The sequence below is a fragment of the Ovis aries genome, chromosome 21 (assembly GCF_016772045.2).
Source record: "Ovis aries strain OAR_USU_Benz2616 breed Rambouillet chromosome 21, ARS-UI_Ramb_v3.0, whole genome shotgun sequence".
Lineage (NCBI taxonomy): Eukaryota > Metazoa > Chordata > Mammalia > Artiodactyla > Bovidae > Ovis > Ovis aries.
The window spans coordinates 40,980,895-41,000,353 of record NC_056074.1 but is presented as its reverse complement, the minus strand read 5'-3'; the positions used below and the strand labels follow the sequence as shown (position 1 = coordinate 41,000,353).

The 19,459-nt window shown below is 51.2% G+C and overlaps 1 protein-coding gene across 2 annotated transcripts; it reads right to left on the bottom strand.

The window, feature by feature from the left end:
* Positions 1–965: 965 nt before the first annotated feature.
* Positions 966–18,637, bottom strand: BBS1 (Bardet-Biedl syndrome 1). 2 transcript variants are annotated; one of them, XM_027959474.3, is made up of 17 exons: positions 18,562–18,637; positions 18,147–18,223; positions 17,996–18,030; positions 14,596–14,868; positions 14,435–14,481; positions 14,250–14,288; positions 14,052–14,124; positions 12,336–12,467; positions 11,484–11,590; positions 9,515–9,635; positions 9,192–9,350; positions 7,981–8,050; positions 7,255–7,413; positions 6,248–6,381; positions 5,154–5,288; positions 4,298–4,384; positions 966–4,076 (listed from the first exon to the last, which is right to left on the bottom strand). In XM_027959474.3, exons 1-17 carry the CDS (start codon positions 18,606–18,608, stop codon positions 3,990–3,992), a joined length of 1,782 nt encoding a protein of 593 aa, XP_027815275.1. In that variant the 5' UTR covers positions 18,609–18,637; the 3' UTR covers positions 966–3,989. The 2 variants fall into 2 exon arrangements, with proteins under 2 accessions (XP_027815275.1, XP_027815276.1); XM_027959475.3 differs by having other exon boundaries at positions 18,147–18,220.
* Positions 18,638–19,459: the final 822 nt, after the last annotated feature.

The window sequence follows — 19,459 nt, the reverse complement described above, 5'->3', positions numbered from 1 at the left end:
AGAGAACAGAGGAAATGGGAAGAAATCACTCAATAAACAATTTTCTGGAATTGAAGGATGCAAGCCTCCACCCCGCAGCGTAACAACTAATGACACACGGTAATGTGTCAGATGTTTCAGAACCTCAGAGAAAAGTCAGAAGCAAAAATGGCATGGAGCCTCTCAACAGCATTACCAAAAGTCAGAATACGAGGGCGCACACCTTAAAAATGATTTCCTTACCTAAAAATGACTTTCACCTTCAAATTCGACCCAAACTATCACATACACGTACGAACTGAATAAAATCTTCAGACAAATAGTGTCTTAAAATTTTTAACTCTAGTGAGTTTTTTTTTTTTACAAGATTCTTTTAAAAATAACTATTTTTTGGCTGTGCTGGGTCTTCATTGCTGCGCGGCGTTTCCCTAGTTGGAGCGAGCAGGGGCTGCTCTCGACTTGCAGTGCGCAGGCTTCCACTGTAGCGGCTTCTCTTGCGGGACATGGGCTCTGGGACACGCGGGACTCAGCAGCTGCAGTCTGGGCTCTAGCGCACAGGCCCAGCAGTTGTGGTGCGTGGGCTTAGGTGCTCTGCAGCATGTGGGATTCTCCCGGATCAGCGGTCAAACCCAGGCCTCCTGCATTTGCAGGCTGATTCTTTACCACTGAGCCACCAAGAAAGCCCGACTCTAGTGACTTTTTAGAGAAGGTACCCGTGGATGTGCTTCACCAGGTGAGGGGTAAAAGAACTATGAAGAAGGACACAGGGTCCAGGAATTAAGGAATCTGGCCCAGAACATGGCAAACAGAATTCCCAGAAGTGCTTGCTGTAGCTCTAGTGAACAAACGGCACTCCCTTAAGCCAGGGATGAAGGGACGCACCCAGAGGACCTGTCAGACCCAGTCGGAGAACCAGCAGTTGGTATACATAGAAAACTAAGCAAAGGAGAAAAAACAGGGCAACTATTAACTCCATGGAAAATAAATACACGAAAAGGTAATTTAATTACAGCCCCATTCTTGGCTCTGCAGTGGAGAGTCACGTAGTAATCTAAACAGTGAACACGGATTTACCTAATTGGGGAGAAAAGGAGAGGGCAGGGTGCTGCCACAAGAGCGCTAAAGCCTCATCTATTATGACAGGGAGCCAACAAAGATTGTATAAGCATATTTATAGAATAGCTAATGGAGCCGGAAATGATTGTAGCAGGGGCACAGTACTGAGAACGGGAAGAGGCCATTTCCTTGTTATAAATTGCCCGATTCCATAGTACTAAGTGGGGCTTTTCTGGTCGCTCAGACAGTAAAGAATCTGCCCGCAGTGTGCGAGATCCAGGTTTGATCCTTGCATCAGGAAGGTTCTCTGGAGGAAATGGCAACCCACTCCAGTATTCTTGCCTGGAGAATTCCATGGACAGAGGAACCTGGCAGACTATAGTCCATGGGGTTGCAAAGAGACACGACTAAGCAACTCTTAGTACAAACAGAGTACTAAGTAGGTACATGTTTTTTAACATTAAAAAAAGGCCCCACTCTCCTCATCCTTAATGTAGTTTCTCAGAGCTCTAGCTAGTGAGGGCACTGGGCATCACGCGCTGCTTCCTACTGCAAATTGCTTTATTTACACTGTCCGCATCATGCGATTCATGTGTTTTTAAGTAATAGGTCCATCTAGTCAAAGCTATGGTTTTTCCAGTGGTCATGTATGGATGTGAGAGTTGGACCATAAAGAAGGCTAAGGAGCAAAGAATTGATGCTTTTGAACAGTGGTGTTGGAGAAGACTCCTGAGAGTCCCTTGGAGAGCAAGGAGATCCAACCAGTCAATCCTAAAGGAAATCAATCCTGACTATTCACTGGAAGGACTGATGCTGAAGCTGAGGCTCCAATACTTAGGCCACCTGATGTGAAGAACTGACTCGCTGGAAAAGACCCTGATGCTGGGAAAGACTGAAGGCAGGAGGAGAAGGGGACGACAGAGGATGAGATGGTTGGATGGCATCACCGACTCAATGGACCTGAGTTTGAGCAAGCTCTGGGAGATGGTGAAGGACAGGGAAGCCTGATGTGTTGCAGCCTATGGGGCTGCAGAGTCAGACACGACTTAGTGACTGAACAGCAACACAGTATTGCATCATGTAAATTCATATTAGGGGCTGGGCCTCGGGATCGTTTCTCCACTTGCATCATCATGGATTACTATGAGGAGAACCCAGAGGAGACTTCTTCATTCCGAGTTCACACAGTTCATCACTTCACGGGGGTGAAAGGAACTGTAAGGTCATGTGGCCTCCCACAGTGACACAGCTCCAGTGACAAGGGGCTTGATACCTTCTGGGGCAGGGCCTTCCATCTCCGATGAGCTCTCTTGGAAAACGCTTCAGGTTTGGTTGAAATCTGACTGACAGTGACGCTCCCTCTACCTGTCCTTCCATTTCCATACTGAACTTCCTCCTCACTCCCCTGAGCCTCAGTCAGCTTGATCGAGGAACCCCAGGCCACCCCGACCTAACTGGTCTATGTTTGTGAGTGGCTGGACCGTGCAGACAGGAGGGGAATGGGCTCTTGCTTTGGTCCAGACCCCTTAATTCTCTTAACCTCGCCCCAAATGCATTCCCTGCGGAGACTGTAGCTGTGGGCTGTCCCTTGCCATTTCCAGCACAGAGGCTGTTGTCCAGCAGAATCAATCAATGCAGGGCCCTTGGTCTCAAGAGCAAAAGTTCTGTGCTTACTCCTGCCAAGTATCCCCTTTCTGGAGCTGACTCCTGGTTTCTTTACAGGGGCTGCCAAACTCTAGGATATTAGAGCACAATCTAGTCAAACCGCATCCTTTTACACTTGTGGAAATGGAAACATAAGAAACTTGGTTTCTTCCCACAAGCCTGAGCTGTCTGCCACATGATAGGCTGTACCTGGTCAGAAGAAGACATAGGTCCTTCCTCAGCAAACAGGATTCCTGGCTTACAAATGGCTCAGGGTGGCCGTGGGTAGCACTAACCCAAAAGACAGCTGGCAGGTTAGCCAGGCAGACTAGCTAGAGGGCTCCAGGAGGCACCGACGGCCCAGACTGTGTGTCTCTGACCCCTAAGATCTTAACATGCACCTTCATTCAATCCCTGATTCAACCTAAGGCCTATGCTTTTCCAGCAAATCTCACACATAATGGCCACTGCCCAGTGAACTTGCCACTCACCTGACTGATCTGGGCTCCAAAGCATAGAAGAGCAGTTTGTTTGGCAGTTCTAGGCTTGCCTCCCAAGCCCCCTCCCCAGGACCCCTGAGATGCCCCTCCTGTGTGCCCTGACCCCACCTCTGCTCTGTCAAGCTGAGCCTTCCTCTTCTCGGGCCCCTAGCTCCCTGCCCAGGCACTCTCTGCCCTCTTGCGCCAGCCTCTTCCTTGGCAATCTTCATGGAGCATCACAGGCCTGAGACCTTGGCTGAGCCCAAGACTTCAGGAAGGACCCCTGTGGGAAAGCAGCTATTCCCGGGGCCCTGAATAGAAAGAGGGGGAGATCAGAGCATGTGCTTTGCCTGCAAGCTGAGATGGCAACAACCAAGCCCCTGGCACCCCAGGGAGCAACAGGGGGCTCAGTCTCACCCAAGAAAAGCCTGTCTGGGGCCAGGCCCCTGCCAACTCTGCAGCAGCAGCAGAGACATGCCCAAGGAGAGTGGCCGAGGAGAAGGTGGGGCCTATGCCCTCATCTCAGCGTAACTGCTGCAGAACTCCTCCTTTGGACCTGGGGTGCTTTCTGGGGGAAAGTGGGGACAAGAGCAGAGTGGCAGGAGCCCACAGGGTTAGCGCCTGGGTTTTCCTGAGGAGGAAGGAGCTCACTGACCTGTGCTGCGGGTCACCCAGTAGTGAGGGAGGAACACTAGGAGAGGAGAGGGAGGCGGAGGCCTGGCGTGGTGCCACACGGGAGCGAACCTGGGACTATGGACTCTGCCCAGCACAGTGGAGGTGGCTGGATCCTCCTGGTTCTGGTTCCACTAGGGCTTTAACCCCAGCATGGGGTCAGTCAGCTGCCAGCCCCTCACTCATGGGCATGTTGATGTGGGCACTCAGCAGGGGTGTGCTCTGGCCTTCTCGAAGCACCAGCACCTACGGAGAAGGTGGTCATGGTAGTAGGGGGCATTCTGCTCCCCCCCTGCTCCCCGAGAAGGCCAGCACGGCCTGGTCTGTACTGGCCCCAGTGCAGGGCTCAGTCCAAGGGGAGGGGGAGCCCCTGCTGTGCAGATATCCAGCCCTTCTCTGCAGCCACGCGGGGCCTTGTCCACACTCACTCACACTCTCCCCTGCACTAGTACCAACTGGTGACCTACCTTGATGATGTCTGAGATGCCCTTGTCACTAAGACTCTTCACAAAGGTCTCCAGGGGGTAGTTGAGCCCTGGCACCAGCAATGGGACCTAAGTTTGGGGACAAAGAGGTCACGAAGTCAGCCCTCATGCCCAGGCAGTGTTTGGTAGATTTCAAAGCGCTGTCACCCTGCTGTCCCAGCTGAACGTCATAGCCTGGCAGGGCGAGCAGGGGTGACAGGCCCATTCAAGGGGCACATGGCTCAGTGGGGGCGTGAATGCCCCAGGGCTGCATGTGTGTCCATAATTAAAGGTAAACTTTCTTTCTTTTTTGCTGCGCTGCACAGCACGCTGGATTTTAGTTCTCCGGCCAGGGATCAAACCCTGCAGGGAAGGTGGAGTCTTAATCACTGGACTGCCAGGCAAGTCCCTAAACCTCTTGACCTCCAACCAAGTCTAGGGCTATTTCTTCCACATACCAAAGTCCTTCTCATTTTCTGGCCCTTCCAACTAAGGCTCAAATGCGGACCGGGGGAACACCAGGCCCTTCACTCTGGAAGGTTCTCCTTGGGGTCCCCATTCTTGTTGTGGGAGGGGCTAAGGCAGCAGGGCGGCTCTGGGACTCCCAGCACCAACAGGCTTCCGAGGGAGGCACAGGTGGGGCCCGGACTCTCACTGTTGTCCCGGCACCTTCCAAGTGCTGCCCTCAGACCCGCGCAGTTGGGGAGAAAAGCAGCTGGGGCAGGCAACCTTGGGGGCTCTCCTCAGGGCCCCTGTTGCGCCCTAGCCTGCCCTGTAGCTGCAGCCACTTGCCAGCCCCCTCACCTCTGACCTGTGGGCATCTGATCAGGCACCACCCCACCCTTTGTCATGCCACTACCTTGAAGAAGGCCCGGGGCAGAGCATAGAGCACCTCGTTGTACAGGAAGCAGACCACCAGCCCCAGGATGGGGCGGGCTGTTGATGTGTTCTGCAGGTGAAGGGTGAGCTTGAAGGTGGGGCCCAGGCCCTGAACCTGTGGAGAGGGTGGGGAGGGGAGAAAGCCCTTAGGACCTCATGGGTTTGGGTGCTGAGAAGGTTGACCCTGGCCCTGCCCGCCTGCTTCCTCATCCACGTCCTCAAGTCACCCTCCTCCAACTGCTCTAAAGCATTGTCCATCAGAAGGCCCAGAGCTCAGAAGCTTGGCTCCATGGGTATAGAGTTGAATGGCGGCCCTGGGAGGAGAAGGCGGGTGGGAGGCAGAGCTGGCCTGGGCGAGCAGGCCCGGCTCCTGCCTGCGCCGCTGCACGGCCCTGCCCCTGTCCTCAGGGCCCGGCCCGCCTCCACCGCTCATCCTCTGGGGGCTGTGGTGATTTCACTTTCTCCCTCTTCCCAGCTGCGCTCTGTAGCCTCTTCCTCTCTGGATCTCTCCACTGTCTTCAAGGAAAGAGAGACTAGAACCCCAACTGGATCAGATGGCACACCTCAGGGAGCCACTGAGAGTGGCTGGGGGCCTGAGGACCTTGAGGTCAGGCGTGTCTAAGGGCTCCTCGTCCTCCTCGTGCCTGTGGAAGTCTCGGGACAGCCCCATCCCTGCACCAGGCAGTCCGATCTCCTCGGGCTGCCGGCAGTTACTGAAGTGAAGAGACTCCTGAAGAGGACTCTGTTTCTTCCCAGGCTCCTGGGAAGAAACGTCCCAAGGTGACGACCTGGGGGCCAGGTCCCACGTCTGGGGGCTCGTCTGAGGCCCCATGTGGAACGAGGGGGCTGCAGAGTGTGCCTGCTCTGCGGCCAGCTGAGGAGAAGAGGCGGCACAGGTGAGAGAAGGCGAGGGTGCCCACGGGGGAGGTCTTGGTCCCTGAGTCTGTGGGCAGGTGACAAGGGGCATGGGGCCAGTTGCCCTGGAACCAGCTCTGGCCTGAGGGGTTCCCGCCCACCCGACCTCTGCCCCTCTGGCCCTGAGGCAGCCTGACCACCCCTACCCCAAGAACTCACCACAGCGTGCAGCTTGAGCGGCTCCCGGGCCATTAGAGACACGGGGCTCAGGCTGGACTCAAGGGCCTGCACGTAGGCACGGGCCGCCCGGAGGCGCAGCAGGTAGAGGTCCGCCTGGAAGGTCCGGTGCATGGCTGAGGGGAGGGATACGAGGGGCTGACGGTGAGGTGGGAGGGGGGCAGCGCGGGGAGGAGGCTCCCGCTCAGGCTGCCGTGGGGAGAGGATGAGAGGAAGGCATGGTGAGCAGAGGCTGGGAGCATGCAACAGGAGGTCGAGGTCCCACAGCCAGTCTCTAGATGCTATGGACCGCTCCCTGCCCCTCTGCCCAGCTTCTAACACTACCTGGCCGCCTGCGCAGTCTTGGCCTCCTTTGTTGGCTCCTGGCTGAACCCAGGCAGGGCCCTGTGCCTTTACCCAGGCCTCTGCCAAAATCGCCCTTCTCTGTCCCTGTCTGGATGGTGGACTTGTAATCATCTTTTAGAGTTAAATCCAATGTCATCTCTCTAAAGCCTTTGCTAGGCTCCCAGGCAAACACATTCTCTTGTGCGCCTCAAAACCACTTGGCAGAGACTTAGGCACCTGTCATGCAATGTAAAGCTAGCAAGGTCTACCGAGCTCCTTAGGTAGGGACTGGCCTAATCCAAGGCACTTGGCACAAGGCCTGGCATACATAGGTACTGAACGAACAAAAGAGCATGAAAAATTAAACAGGAAAAGGAAGAACCTTGATCAAATTCTACTTCTTTTACGAGAATTCCTGCACCTAGAAGTGGCTGCTCCCTCCTCTGAACTCGAAGGGCAGCCGCAGCACCTTCTACCTTGAGCTCTAGTTCTCTGTTGGCGGGGTGTACCCCTAGGCTGTCTCTGGGCCTCTAGAGGCATGAGACCCACCTGGTTCACCCAGGTTTCCTCCCGCTGCTCAGGGCACCCAGGTGGTGTTCACCCAGTTGCTGCCACTTTGGACCAATTGAGGAGGAGGAAGGGGAGGGACTCAGCCTGAGACTCACCGGTGCCGGCTTCCCGCTCTCGCAGTGTCTGGTCCACGTACAGCCGGGTCTTCCGGGGCACGTTGAGTTTTATGACCTGGCTTGGTGCGGGGCCCGCCTCACCTCCCCCCTCGGCAAACACCGCTGTGCGCTTGAGGATCTTGATGATCAGGCCACCACCTAGGGAAGAGGACAGATGGCATGCGTCCTCCCTAGGCCCACCCGATAGTCCCACTCTTTCTCCCCACCCTGCCTCACGTTGATCCTCTTCTGTCTTCTTGTTGAGACTGTGGGTCTCTGAAAGGAGTGAAGTGTGTCCTGCCACTAATGCATTCATCCATTTAGCAGTTCTCTAGTTGTCTGCGCAAGCCACTTGGCTTGTGGGATCTTAGTTCCCTGACCAGGGATCAAACCTGGGTCATCCGCAGTGGAAGCATGGAGTTCTAACCACTGGACCGCCAGGAGAGTTCCTAGCAGTTATTTACTATTTTGATGTTCCTGGCATTGTGGCAGATACTGGGGTGAATTGGAGACACAGCCAGGGCCTGGCCCCAGGTAGTGACATCAAACTGCTAATGAGCTGTCCCCAGTGAAGGCCCAGCCCCAGCTGGGATGGTGTCTGCAGGCAGGCCCTGCTTCCGAAGCCCAGGCCCACCCATGTCCCACATGCTTCTCTTCTTTCCCAGGGTCTGGCCTGCCCCACACACTCCCACCTCTAAAACCCGCACCAGGCCTGACCCACCTTACCTAGTGTCGTCATGATAAGGGTGTTATCTTCCCGCCCATAGCGGCCAAAGCAAAGGCTGATCACTGCCTCCTATGGTGGAAACACCAGAGTTTAGTTGGGAAAAGATCTCAGTGAAGAGAACAGGACTGGGAGGAGGGGGGATAAGGTTGGGAGACCCCATATATGATGTACGAGGTGAGATGTGAGGTGAGGTCGGGAGCTATGCTGCCTCTGAAATATTTCCTGTATTTCTAATCCCCGCACCCCGCCCCCTGCTCAGTCATGGCCATACTTCCAGACCGAAAATCTCTGGCTTCTGAGTTCAGCTTTCTAACACGTCTCCCAGCCGTCTTTCTCCCCAGTCTGTCCTTCAAACAGCTGTTTCCGTTGCCTTTCAAAAAACAAATATGACCATGTCTACTCTTGGCTGAAAAACCTCTAGTGGTTTTTGCTCTCCTTGTTTACATAGTCAAGGCCTTCCATATCTGACTCCAACCTGCCTTTTCTCTCTGTCCTTTCCCCAACCTGTACACCACACCGCCTGCCCTCCCGAGAGCCTGTGGTCCAAACCAGCTGCTTTCAAATTTTATATTGTGACATATGACACTTTACACATACGTACACACTAAAGTTTCACATGTGATAACCCTCTGAACTTTTTTCTGGTTCTGATACTGGTTCATTAAATCGATCTAATGACTCAAAACTGTTTGAAAAACTCAGGTCCAAATTCATCAAACTACCTGGATTCCTTTATCAAGAAAACTCATGCCTCTCAGCCACTGTTCACGTTATCTCCAGTCTGGAATACCGCACCTTCATTTATCCACTCCATTTCTCAAAGCAAACTGCTTCGAGGACCAGCTGAATTGTCGTTTGCTCTGTGAAATGGCTCCTGAGTTCCATCCCTATGTATCTCTCACCACCCCCATCCCTCCCCCCGAGTCACTATAGTCTGTCTCTGTGCTTTTTCTGGGCTTTGGTCTGCTTTAGTCTGTCTTGGATTTCAATCAGCTGTTTCTGGCTGGCTCGCACCTTAGACTGCAAGTCCCTCAACAATAAGGATCGGTCATTGTTATATCCTTTCAATACAGTGAGTTGTGCGTATGAGATACTCAACGAACATTTTCAAAATACATCAAAAGTTAAGGGTGGCAGGTGGAGCGGGATCAGGAGAGGCGGTGAGTCCGTCCCAAGCGGGGAGCGGGGCAGGGAGGAGTCAGCAGCTCACCGGCGTGCGGATGACGTTGAGCAGGACCTTGTCGTGGTAGATGCGGACCTCTCCGTTGGCCAGTGCGGCCATGACGGCCTGCAGGCCCCGGGAGCGCTGCTCCAGGCGGTTCATGGCCAAGATGGCTGCAGGCATCTGCACTGTCCACAGCCTCTTACCCTGGGAGGGAACAGCTAAGTGTCTGCTGGGGGCTCAGTGCTGAGGAGTGGAAAGAAGGGCTGGCTGGAGTTGCTGGGAAGGGAATGCCAGAAGGGCCCGCCTGCTGAGGGGGACTGAGGAGACAAGGGTGGAAGGCTTTGGAGGTGCTTGCCGTGAGATCACACCTTGTAGGTGAAGCCGTGCAGGCTGTCTTGGTTGCTGCCCACCACCAGGACCTTGTGTACACGGACAAGCCCCACAGGCTGGGCGCTCAGCTCAATGCAGTACTTGGGACACTTGGAGTCTCTGTGGAATGAAGACACACACTCCCAGCCCCAGGGCTTCCCTGGTGGCTCATATGGTAAAAAATCTGCTTGCAATGCAGGAGACCCAGGTTCTGTCCCTAGGTTGGGAAGATCCCCAGGAGGAGGGCATTGCAACCCACTCCAGTACTCTTGCCTGGAGAATCCCCATGGACAGAGGAGCCTGGAGGGCTACAGTCCATGGGATCGCAGAGTGACTGAGCGACTAACACTTGCTCACTCACTCACTCTCAGCCCAGAAACCTCCTCTCCTTCCCTGGCTGACCCTCCTCTTTCCAGGCCCCACAGATGATCCTGGGAGTAGCCTTGGCCCACAAGCAGAGGACCCAGGAACTAGTTCCACCTCTAGGACTTAGTTGGAGAAGGCAATGGCAACCCACTCCAGTACTCTTGCCTGGAGAATCCCATGGACAGAGGAGCCTGGTGGGCTGCAGTCCATGGGGTCGCTAACAGTCGGACACGACTGAGCGACCTCACTTTCCCTTTTCATTTTCATGCATTGGAGAAGGAAATGGCAACCCACTCCAGTGTTCTTGCCTGGAGAATCCCAGGGATGGTAGAGCCTGGTGAGCTGTCGTCTATGGGGTCGCACAGAGTTGGACATGACTGAAGTGACCTAGCAGCAGCAGCAGCTAGGACTTAGTATGTGCATGACCTTGGATAACACAATGTGTGTTTTCCCTCCTGGTCTTCCTCCCAACTTCACTTGATCTGTGTGATAACTTATCGTTAAGCAGTTTACAGCGAGTGTACCTCAGGTGAGATGAAGTAATGGACTGAGATTCCATTTAATATAATAGTTTAGTAATTTATCAGAAAAGCAGGAGAAGGTTGCTGTGTGGATGCAGAGTTTTCAGTTTCCTGGCATCTGAATCTTATTTCTCTTATCCAGACTCTGGCCCACCTTTCTTAAGTCTAAGCCAGACACATCGCCCATCTGATGACTCATCTGAAGAGGTTCCCATTGGTCTCTGGGCCTAATCCCAATCTACCCTCCAAAATGAACATGGATCATGTCATTCATCATATCTCCTGAGTCAAACCCCATAATGGTTTTCCATTGCCCTTCAGATGAAACCCCAAATCTTCACCATGTCCTACCAGGTCCTGCGTGAGTCGACCTGATCTCTATGTCATCTCTTGCCACCAAGCTCAAGTGCCACCATTGGCTCAAGTGCCAATGTCTTTCCCACCCAGAGTTCGCTTTCATGCTCTCTTCCTATAACTCTTGCTCCACTGTTTTGAACTGGATCCTTCTTAACCTTCAAGTAATCTCTTCAGACAGGCATTCACTGATCACCCTGACCCCCTTTTATTCCTCCCTGAGCCAGTACTTTTCCTCCAAGGCATGTATCCAATTTGTAATATAATCTTGGTCTTAATATGTCTTTCCACAAGGGTAGGGACTACGTGTTTTGTTCATCAATATATCCCCAATACCTCATGCAATGCTTAATTCATAGCAGGTACTCAAAAACATTTCTTGAATTAAAAGAATGACTGTTAAGAAACATCAAACTAATGCATGAGGAAATTTCCCGTACCTACAGAAGCAATAGAACAAGTAGAAAGACCATTTTAATCTAATTTTCATCTAATTTCTGATTCACTGCTAGTGTCACGGCCACCCAGCCTCGTCCCTCACTTTGCCAGGCCCCACGGGACAAGCCTCCAGACATCCCTTATGCTCAAGGGCTCTGCCTCCTATGAAGTTCTGGGCTCTTTCCAGTCCCACATTCTCGCTCCAAAGCCCTGCTCATCTTGCCAGCCCTCGAAACCACTAGGTTTCTGAGATGTTCCTTCGGACCCTAGAGAGCTTGGATGTAGCTACCTTCTCAGTATATAGATGCTCCCGTTGCGGCAGGCGGCGGCAAGGCGGAACTCCACATCAAACTGGCCAGAAACCTCCAGGAAGACAGGGACGCTGGGGAGGCTCATCTGCAGAGAGACTCAAACACCCCAGTTTCTCTGGAGCCCCAGCCCCTCCCTGACCTGACGCCACTCCTCTAAGTACCCCTCTCCTCACTCACACCCTCCTGGGCACAGTTTAAAACATAAGCAGTTTCTCTGGAGGGGAACAGAGAACACCCTTAACAAAGGGTGTTAAGTCCACACCCTTTGACTAAACTATGCCATTTCTAGGAATGCATGTAAGGAGGTATTCAGATAAGCACACAAAGACGTTTGGCAAGGAAGCCTACTGTGGCGGTGGTTAATGATAGCAAGAAACTGAAAATAACTTAAACATACAATTGGTGACAGGGTAAAGAAATTACAGAGTATTTATATAATCGATGCTTTGCGGCCTCTGAAAAGGCTGACATGGTTTTATACAGATATGGAAAGATACTGATGAGCTACTGCTGCTTGAAAACAGCAGGTTTCAGGATCCTACAGCATGGGGCTGTTTTTGTAAAAAAAAGAAAAAAATATTGAAAGTTATATACCTGTGTCTAAATATGAAAATGTCTACAAGGACTTGTGCCAAAACCTTCACAGAAGGTATGCATGAGTGGTAGGATTTGGGGTTATCTGTCTTCTAGATGCCTGCCTACATTTTATAACTTTCTACAATGAACAGGTATCACCAAGAACTAACTCACTGGGGCAGGAGATTTGGGGGAAGACGGGGAGGGCATGGAGCCTGTGCCTTGGGTGTGCGCAGGGCCAGGCCCACACTGACCTTGGCCAGAATGGTGAAGGCCTCCGGGTCTAGCACCAGGAGCTCCTTGTTCTCAGTGCCCAGCACCAGACAGGATACAGCATCCTCGTCAGCCAGGTTCTTCTTTAAGGTGGTCATGGTAGTGATGACTGTCTGCAGAAGGACTCCAGGGTCACCCAGGAGATCCCCTCACACCATCTCCCACCCCAGCTCCTCCCAGGACACCCCAGAAAGAAAGAGGGCAAAGGAGGAAGAAGAGTGTTAGAGTTGTGACAGAAGATTTATCTACAAAAGTGTTGATTGCAGCAAACCTAATTTCCTAACAAAAGAGGATTCTCTAAGTCAATTATAAACTGTCTGTATGATCAAAAACCACACCACAATTTTGGTCATTTACCAAAATCAGATTTTAAAAGATTCAATGACAGGAAGAATGTTTCTAATGTATTAAAAGAAAATACAGGTTAAAAGTTACATTAGTATTATCCCAGTTTAAAAAACATATATATGAATAAAAAGAACCTTGGAAAGCTAAACTTTTAAATACAAACACTGGTTATTTCTGGACAATGACATCACAGGCAGGGTTTAATTTCTTCATTGTGCTTTTCTGCAGTTTCTACAGTGGGCATATGTTCTTCTTCTAATTGTGATTGGAGCGAAAACAAAAGAGGCGATGATCCCCTTTTTAGGAATTTCTCCTATGGAAATAATTTAGCGAGACTAAAATGTTTCTTTGGATAAAGCTGTTCACTGGGTGACTATCTTTAAGATAAAAAAAGAGGACTCCTCAACGCCTAGTGGAAGGAGAAAAGTTACAGAAATGCGGATGCTAGTGGCTCCCAACCATGCAGTCACGACGCATACCTGGAAAGATGGCCTCCCCCACACTGCATCTTCTAAGCAATACTTAACTCACTTCCTGATTTTAAAAGTACTCAGAGATAGTGACAGTTGTGGATCTGAGCTGCTGATCAGCGGAGAGAACAATGTTTCTCAGGGAATTATCTGCAGCTAGCCAAACATGGAGGCATGCATTAGTTAACGCGTTCAACTCGAGTGTCCTCTATAGCAAGTGAGTGGTTCCTATGTGGCTTTCTGAAATGCAGGGACAACTCTGAAAGCCCATCCCTGGACAAGGTTCAACCCCCAAGGTCAGGAACCACTGGAGCTCATCAATGAGTAGGTTTATCAATAAAGTTATTAAAATCCTAAGAAAAATATGAAGAGAATACAAAGAAGACACTTCTTGACCAATGATCTGCACCGAATAAATTATGCATGAATAATAAATCACCAGTGAAATAATCAAGGGGCCGCTAAAAATGGGGTTCTTCAAGACTGATGCTCAAGATACAATGTTACATGCTCAAGGGAAGCAGGATGCAAAAGCCTATTTATGAACAAAATGTATCAAAATGGTAAGAGTACTCTGAGTAGTAAGTATAGTCACTTGTATTTCTCCTTTGTATTTTTTTCAAAATTTTCCCTAATGAAAATATTTTACCTTTACCCCCAAGATGATAAAGATATATGTTACATAAAGATATATCTTACATAACTGTATCTATCAACTCAAAGCTGTCACTGCTAACCGAAATGGAGAAGCCCTGCAGACGACATAGGCGGCACAGGCTGGAAGGGAAACTGCAAAGTAAAACTAGTCGGGTTTGGCTTTTTGTGGTCTGTTTAAAAAACTGTCTGTATTCTTTACAGGGAAATGAGAGGGGGCAGTACCTGCCGCCTGATGGACTTGGACTTGTGCTGGTTCACAAACGCCTCCATTTCACTCAGCTCCAGTGGGAGAAACCTGGACACACAGAGTAGGGACCTCTGTGTGCCCGGGACCTGCCTGCCCTCCGAGGCCACTCCACAGCCTCTCCCCCTACCCTCCCAGGGAGCTTCTGGAGCCCTGGCCATCCAGAGGGCCCTTACCTGAGTGACTGTACAGACAAAGGCACCTCTGCCTTCTCCCTGTAAGGAGAGGGACCATCCCAGTAGGTTTAGTTGAGAAATAGGGCTGGTCGGTGGGGAGGGGGGTGTCAGACAGTGGGCTCTGGGATGAAGGAGTAGGAACTGGGGGGTGAGGGAGGCACATGAAGGGGAAAGTGGGCTCTCACCTGATGCCCTCCAGCATCTCCTTCAGGGTCAAGGGGTCAATCTGGTCCTGTGCCACAACGGGAAGAAGGTAGAGCCTGTGAGCTCCAGAGCCAGGCAGGGAATGAGGCCCACCTGCAGCGGCCACCTCTGCCTTTTTGCTCTCATCCCCCGTGTCACTTACCTCTTTGGCCTGATTCCAAAGGTCTTGTTCCAGGGGGTTTGTAGGCAACAAGGGCAGGCTGAACTTGAAGTAGGGCTTGAGATTCTTGTACACATACACACAAGGGCCTGATGCGATTGCTAGGGCTGGTGTCCGGGGCTCGTGGGACCCCACGAGGAAGGTGACAGCAGCGGCTGGCAGGTCAGGTAGCGGTTTTTGGCTCACCAGTGTGTGTCCTTTAAGTACCTTCAGGCGAGGCTGCCGCCCATCTGGGCCAAGGTCTCCCATGGCCAGCTGCAGAGAGAGGCTGGCTGAGTCCAGGCTTCGGGTCCAAAGACACCCCTACTGCCCCTCTTCTTGGGCTTAGCTTTTTGCTGGTGCACATCCATATATACTCAGAGTGTATCACAGGTGGGTGGGAGGAGGGCAAAGGCTTTGCAAGCTGTGTGACCTTGGGAAAAATGATTTCCTGAGCCAGTTTTCCCACCTGCAAAATGGGAATACCTACCACATGACAGGGGCTTCCCAAGTGATGCTAGCGGTTAAAAAACAAAAACAAAAACAAAAAAACCTGCCCGCCAATGCAGGAGACCAAAAAGACTCAGACTCAATCCCTGCTGGGTCAGGAAGATCCCCTGGAGGAGGGCATGGCAACCCACTCCAGTATTCATGCTTGGAGAATTCCATGGACAGAGGACCCTGACAGGCTAGTCCACGGGGTCTCACAGAGTTGGACACAACTATAGCAACTTAACACGCACCCACGCACACTGCAGGACACTTGTAGTGAAAGTCAAAGGAGACGATGAACGACAGAACCTAGTGAGGAGCAGGGGGCAGCTGATGCTTTCTGTATTTGTTCAGTAAATGTTTCTTCAGGGCCTGCTCCATGCCAGACACTGTTCTACACACTGGGATAATGACTGAGGTCACTGGGGGGCCTGAAACTCCTATGTTGGCTCTGAGGCCTGGCTTCCAAACGGGAAAGGAGCAGAACCAAGTGTGCAGAGTGGGACGTGCTCTAGCAACCCACAAGGGAGAACCAAGCTCTTGTATTTCCACCCTTCAAGCCACTGCAGCTGCCATGCAAGCCCATTCTCCTGAGTGAAGCCTGCAAGGCCCCTCTGATCTGGATCCCAACAGGTTTTCTATCACTTCCCCATCCATGCTATGCTCCATCCAGGATGCAGGCTGCCACAGAAAGCCTGTATTCTGAGCATGCTCAGTGTGCCAGAAGCCACACCAGTAACTTCATGTACTTTTATTTAATCTGAGCAACAACCTGTGAGGTAGATACAATTATTAGCCCCATTTCACAAATGAGGAAACTATAAGGCTTAGAGATGTTAGGTAAAAGTCACATAGCTAGTAGGTGGTACAGCTAGGTCTTGAACCTACGTCTGTCTGAATCCAAAGCCAGTGGTCTTGGGACTTCCCTGGCAGTCCAGTATTTAAGACTCTGCCTTCCAATGCAGGGGGCACGGGTTTGATTCCTGGCTCGGGAACTAGGGTCCCACATGCCACAGGGTACAGCCAAAAATTAAAAAAACAAAGCCAGTGGTTTTAACTACTATTTTATATTGGCCTCAACTTTCTAATGTTCAATTTTAGTTCAGTTCAGCCACTCAGTCGTGTCCAACTCTTTGTGACCCCATGGACCGCAGCACGTCAGGCCTCCCAGTCCATCACCAACTCCCAAAGTCCACCCAAACCCATGTCCACTGAGTTGGTGATGCCATCCAACCATCTCATCCTCTGCTGTCCCCTTCTCCTCTTGCCCTCAATCTTTCCCAGCATCAGGACCTTTTCCAATGAGTCAGCTCTTCAAATCAGGTGGCCAAAGTATTGGAGTTTCAGCTTCAACATCAGTCCTTCTAATGAACACCCAGGACTGATCTCCTTTAGGATGGACTGGTTGGATCTCCTTGCAGTCCAAGGGACTCTCAAGAGTCTTCTCCAACACCACAGTTCAAAAGCAATTTCCTCTGGGCAAATACACTGTGAGTTTGCAAGCGGCTCTGCCTCTGTCTGTGCAGTTCCCTCTGCCTGATGCCCTCCCCTCTTCCGTGCCTTCTTGACACACTTCATTCATCCTTCAGCACAGTTCACGTAGCCCTGCCTCCTCCTGCCTCCAGTTTAGGGCAGAGGAGCCGGGCAGGCTGCAGCCCGTGGGGCTGCAAAGAGTCATTCACAACTGAGCAACTAAGCACGTGCGGTCTGTGATTTCTCTACCCGTCACTGCTGTCAACCCAGCACCAAGGATACACCAGGTGTTCAGCCAACATTGTGGATGAATCAAGGACAGTATCCGTATTTCCTTCTGACTATGGACTGATTCATTTCTCAGTTTAGTGTCTGTACAACAACTCACACGCAGTAGAGGTTCACTGCATGTTCTAGTCACTCAGCTGTGTCCGACTCTTCGCAACCCCATGGACTGTACCCCACCAGGCTCCTCTGTCCATGGGATTCTCCAGGCAAGAATACTGGAGTGGACTGCCATTCCCTTAACCAAGGGGTTCACTGTATGCTTGCTAAATTGTTGAATGCTCTATGGACAGGGATTTGGGGGCCAAAGCTACGAATCTTTCTGCACTGTCCAAGCAGGATATGACTCTTTTCTAGCTGCCATCATAACGTATCCATTGTAGATTCACTGCCCTTGGTGAGGGCTGAGCTGTAATGGAACGTGTGATGGGGAATTTGACAAACCCAGGTCTGCCACCTTTAACAAACTCGGTAAACTCAGCCTTTTGGAATCTATTTTCCCACTAACAAAATGGAGATAAACAATATCTATGTATGTGAAAATGCCTCAAAGAGGGTCTAGTCCAGAAATAAGTACTCAATATATGTTAACTTCCTTTCTTTTAGCTCAATAATTTCTCAACCTTAAAAAAAAAATCTGTGCCTTAAAATTTTATTTTCTTTCTTACTTATCTTTATATTTTTATCTTAATTTTAAATTTAATCTTTTTATTATGGAAAAATTTAAGTCATATACAGAAGTAGAGACTCATATAACGAACCCCCAAATAGCCATCATCCAGCTTCAAGATGATCAGCTCATAGCTAACCTTAAAATGTATACCCTTTTGATAAACATAAAACTCTCAGTCTCCTCCCTTCTAAATTCCCTCCAGATTCTAACGCCCCACCCCCAACCATGGGATGTATCCTTCCAGCGAAGAATTAACGTCAACATAATGAAGAGGCTTTGTCTTAGTATAATCTCCAGCAGCATTTTGTTTAGCTGTACTTTTTGCAGTCTGTCATATGAAATCAACAGGTTCTCTCCACTCTCACGTTAAAAATAAAGTGTAACACTAAACGTGCTTTTTCAAAGTGCACATGAATTCCAGACTACGTTGAGCTTCTTTGGAACTATCAGGAAACCTCACTTCTGGGGCGACAGGCTTACCTTGTACTCCCCGTCCCCGTGAAAATCGGCCAGCGCTGGAAAACATAAAAAGGGCCATAAACCAGGGCCTCAGCATCCTAGAAGCTTAACTAGAGGACCATCTGACACCCCGGTCTCCCCAGAACCGGGGTTCCTGGTCCCAGAGACTCACCCAGGCAGGCGGAAAAGGTGTGGATGTTCGCCATGGAATCGCTGAGTGAGTCCAGCCATTTCGAATTGGCCTCACTGCTGGGAGAAGAGGGACAGAGTTGGGGGACGGGGGCGAGGGCGGGGCTAGATGATGAATTCGAAGGGAAGGAAGAACATTTTTCGGGAACTGGTTTCTGGAATGAGGTGTGTAGGGAGCTCTGAACTAGGGGTATAGAGTCTGGGTCCAAGTTCCGGCTTCCCCTCCGCAGCACTCGAGTCACCCACACACACCCATTCACTCCCTGGGTCTCAGTTTCCCTATGTGATCTTTAAAGGACTGCCAGCGCTGCTGAGACTCACAGGAGCCCAGATCCCAGGGACCGGGGCACCCTCTTTACATATGTAGGGAAACGGGTCTCAAGGATCCCAGCCTTCACCTCTCGCCTTTGCCGCTGTCTGAATCCGACGAAGACGTAGCAGCCATCTTCCCAGGCGTCACCCTGGCAACCGGCTGTGGCCAGCCGCCGCGCAGCGCCCAAAAGCGCCCGGGTTGGGGGGAAGTTCGCGTGTCAAGGTTCCGGGCGCTCAACTTTCCGGCCCGGGACAGAGAGGCTGCTGAGCAAGTTGCGCTGGTCCTTGCCGGGGTTTCTACCAGCTGAGCTGCAATCCCTCGTTCCGACTTATAATTTATCTCTGATTCTTCCTATCAGGAGCTTCTAGGCCCTGCACCTCTGGCTCAGCCACGGGCCCCTCGAGCTTTGAGGCCTGGAGAGGTGCCCTTCTCCGGTTTATCAACAGCAAAACTAACTCGTCCGCTCATCCTCACGGTTAACTGAGTGGAAAGGGGGCCACGTCCTTTCTTCCCTGCTTACTCTCGAGGTCTAGGATAGAGAAACAAAACACAAAAGTTAAGGGATTAACTCCTGGGCTTCCCTGGTGGCTCAGTGGTAAAGAAACCATCTGTCTGCCAATGAAGGAAACACCTGTTCCGTTTAGAAAAAGATCTGGTTTGGGAAGATCCCACATGCCACAGGGCAACTGTCGGCCACGACTTCTGACTCTGCCCGCTGTGGCAAGTACTGAAGCCTCAGTCCTAGAGCCTGTACTCCAGCAGCCAAAAATAGATTAAAAGGAAAAAAGGCGGAGAGATTAAATTCTAGGATTGAGGTGTTCCCATTTTTGTTGTTGTTGCTGTTCACTCAGTCTTGTCCAACTCTTTGCGACCCCACAGACTACAGTAAGCCAGGCTTCCCTGTCCTTCACTATCTGCTGGAGTTTGCTCAAACTCATGTCCATTGAATCAGTGATGCCATCCAACTTTCTCATCCTCTGTTG

Excerpts from the sequence above, each read along its gene's own strand:
- BBS1 (XM_027959474.3), bottom strand. The coding sequence starts at position 18,608 with ATGGCTGCTACGTCTTCGTCGGATTCAGACAGCGGCAAAGGCGAGAG. Across the intron at positions 18,031-18,146 it reads CACCTTTTCCGCCTGCCTGG|CGCTGGCCGATTTTCACGGG; the intron begins GTGAGTCTCTGG and ends TATGTTTTCCAG. Across the intron at positions 9,351-9,514 it reads TGCACGGCTTCACCTACAAG|GGTAAGAGGCTGTGGACAGT; the intron begins GTGTGATCTCAC and ends GTTCCCTCCCAG.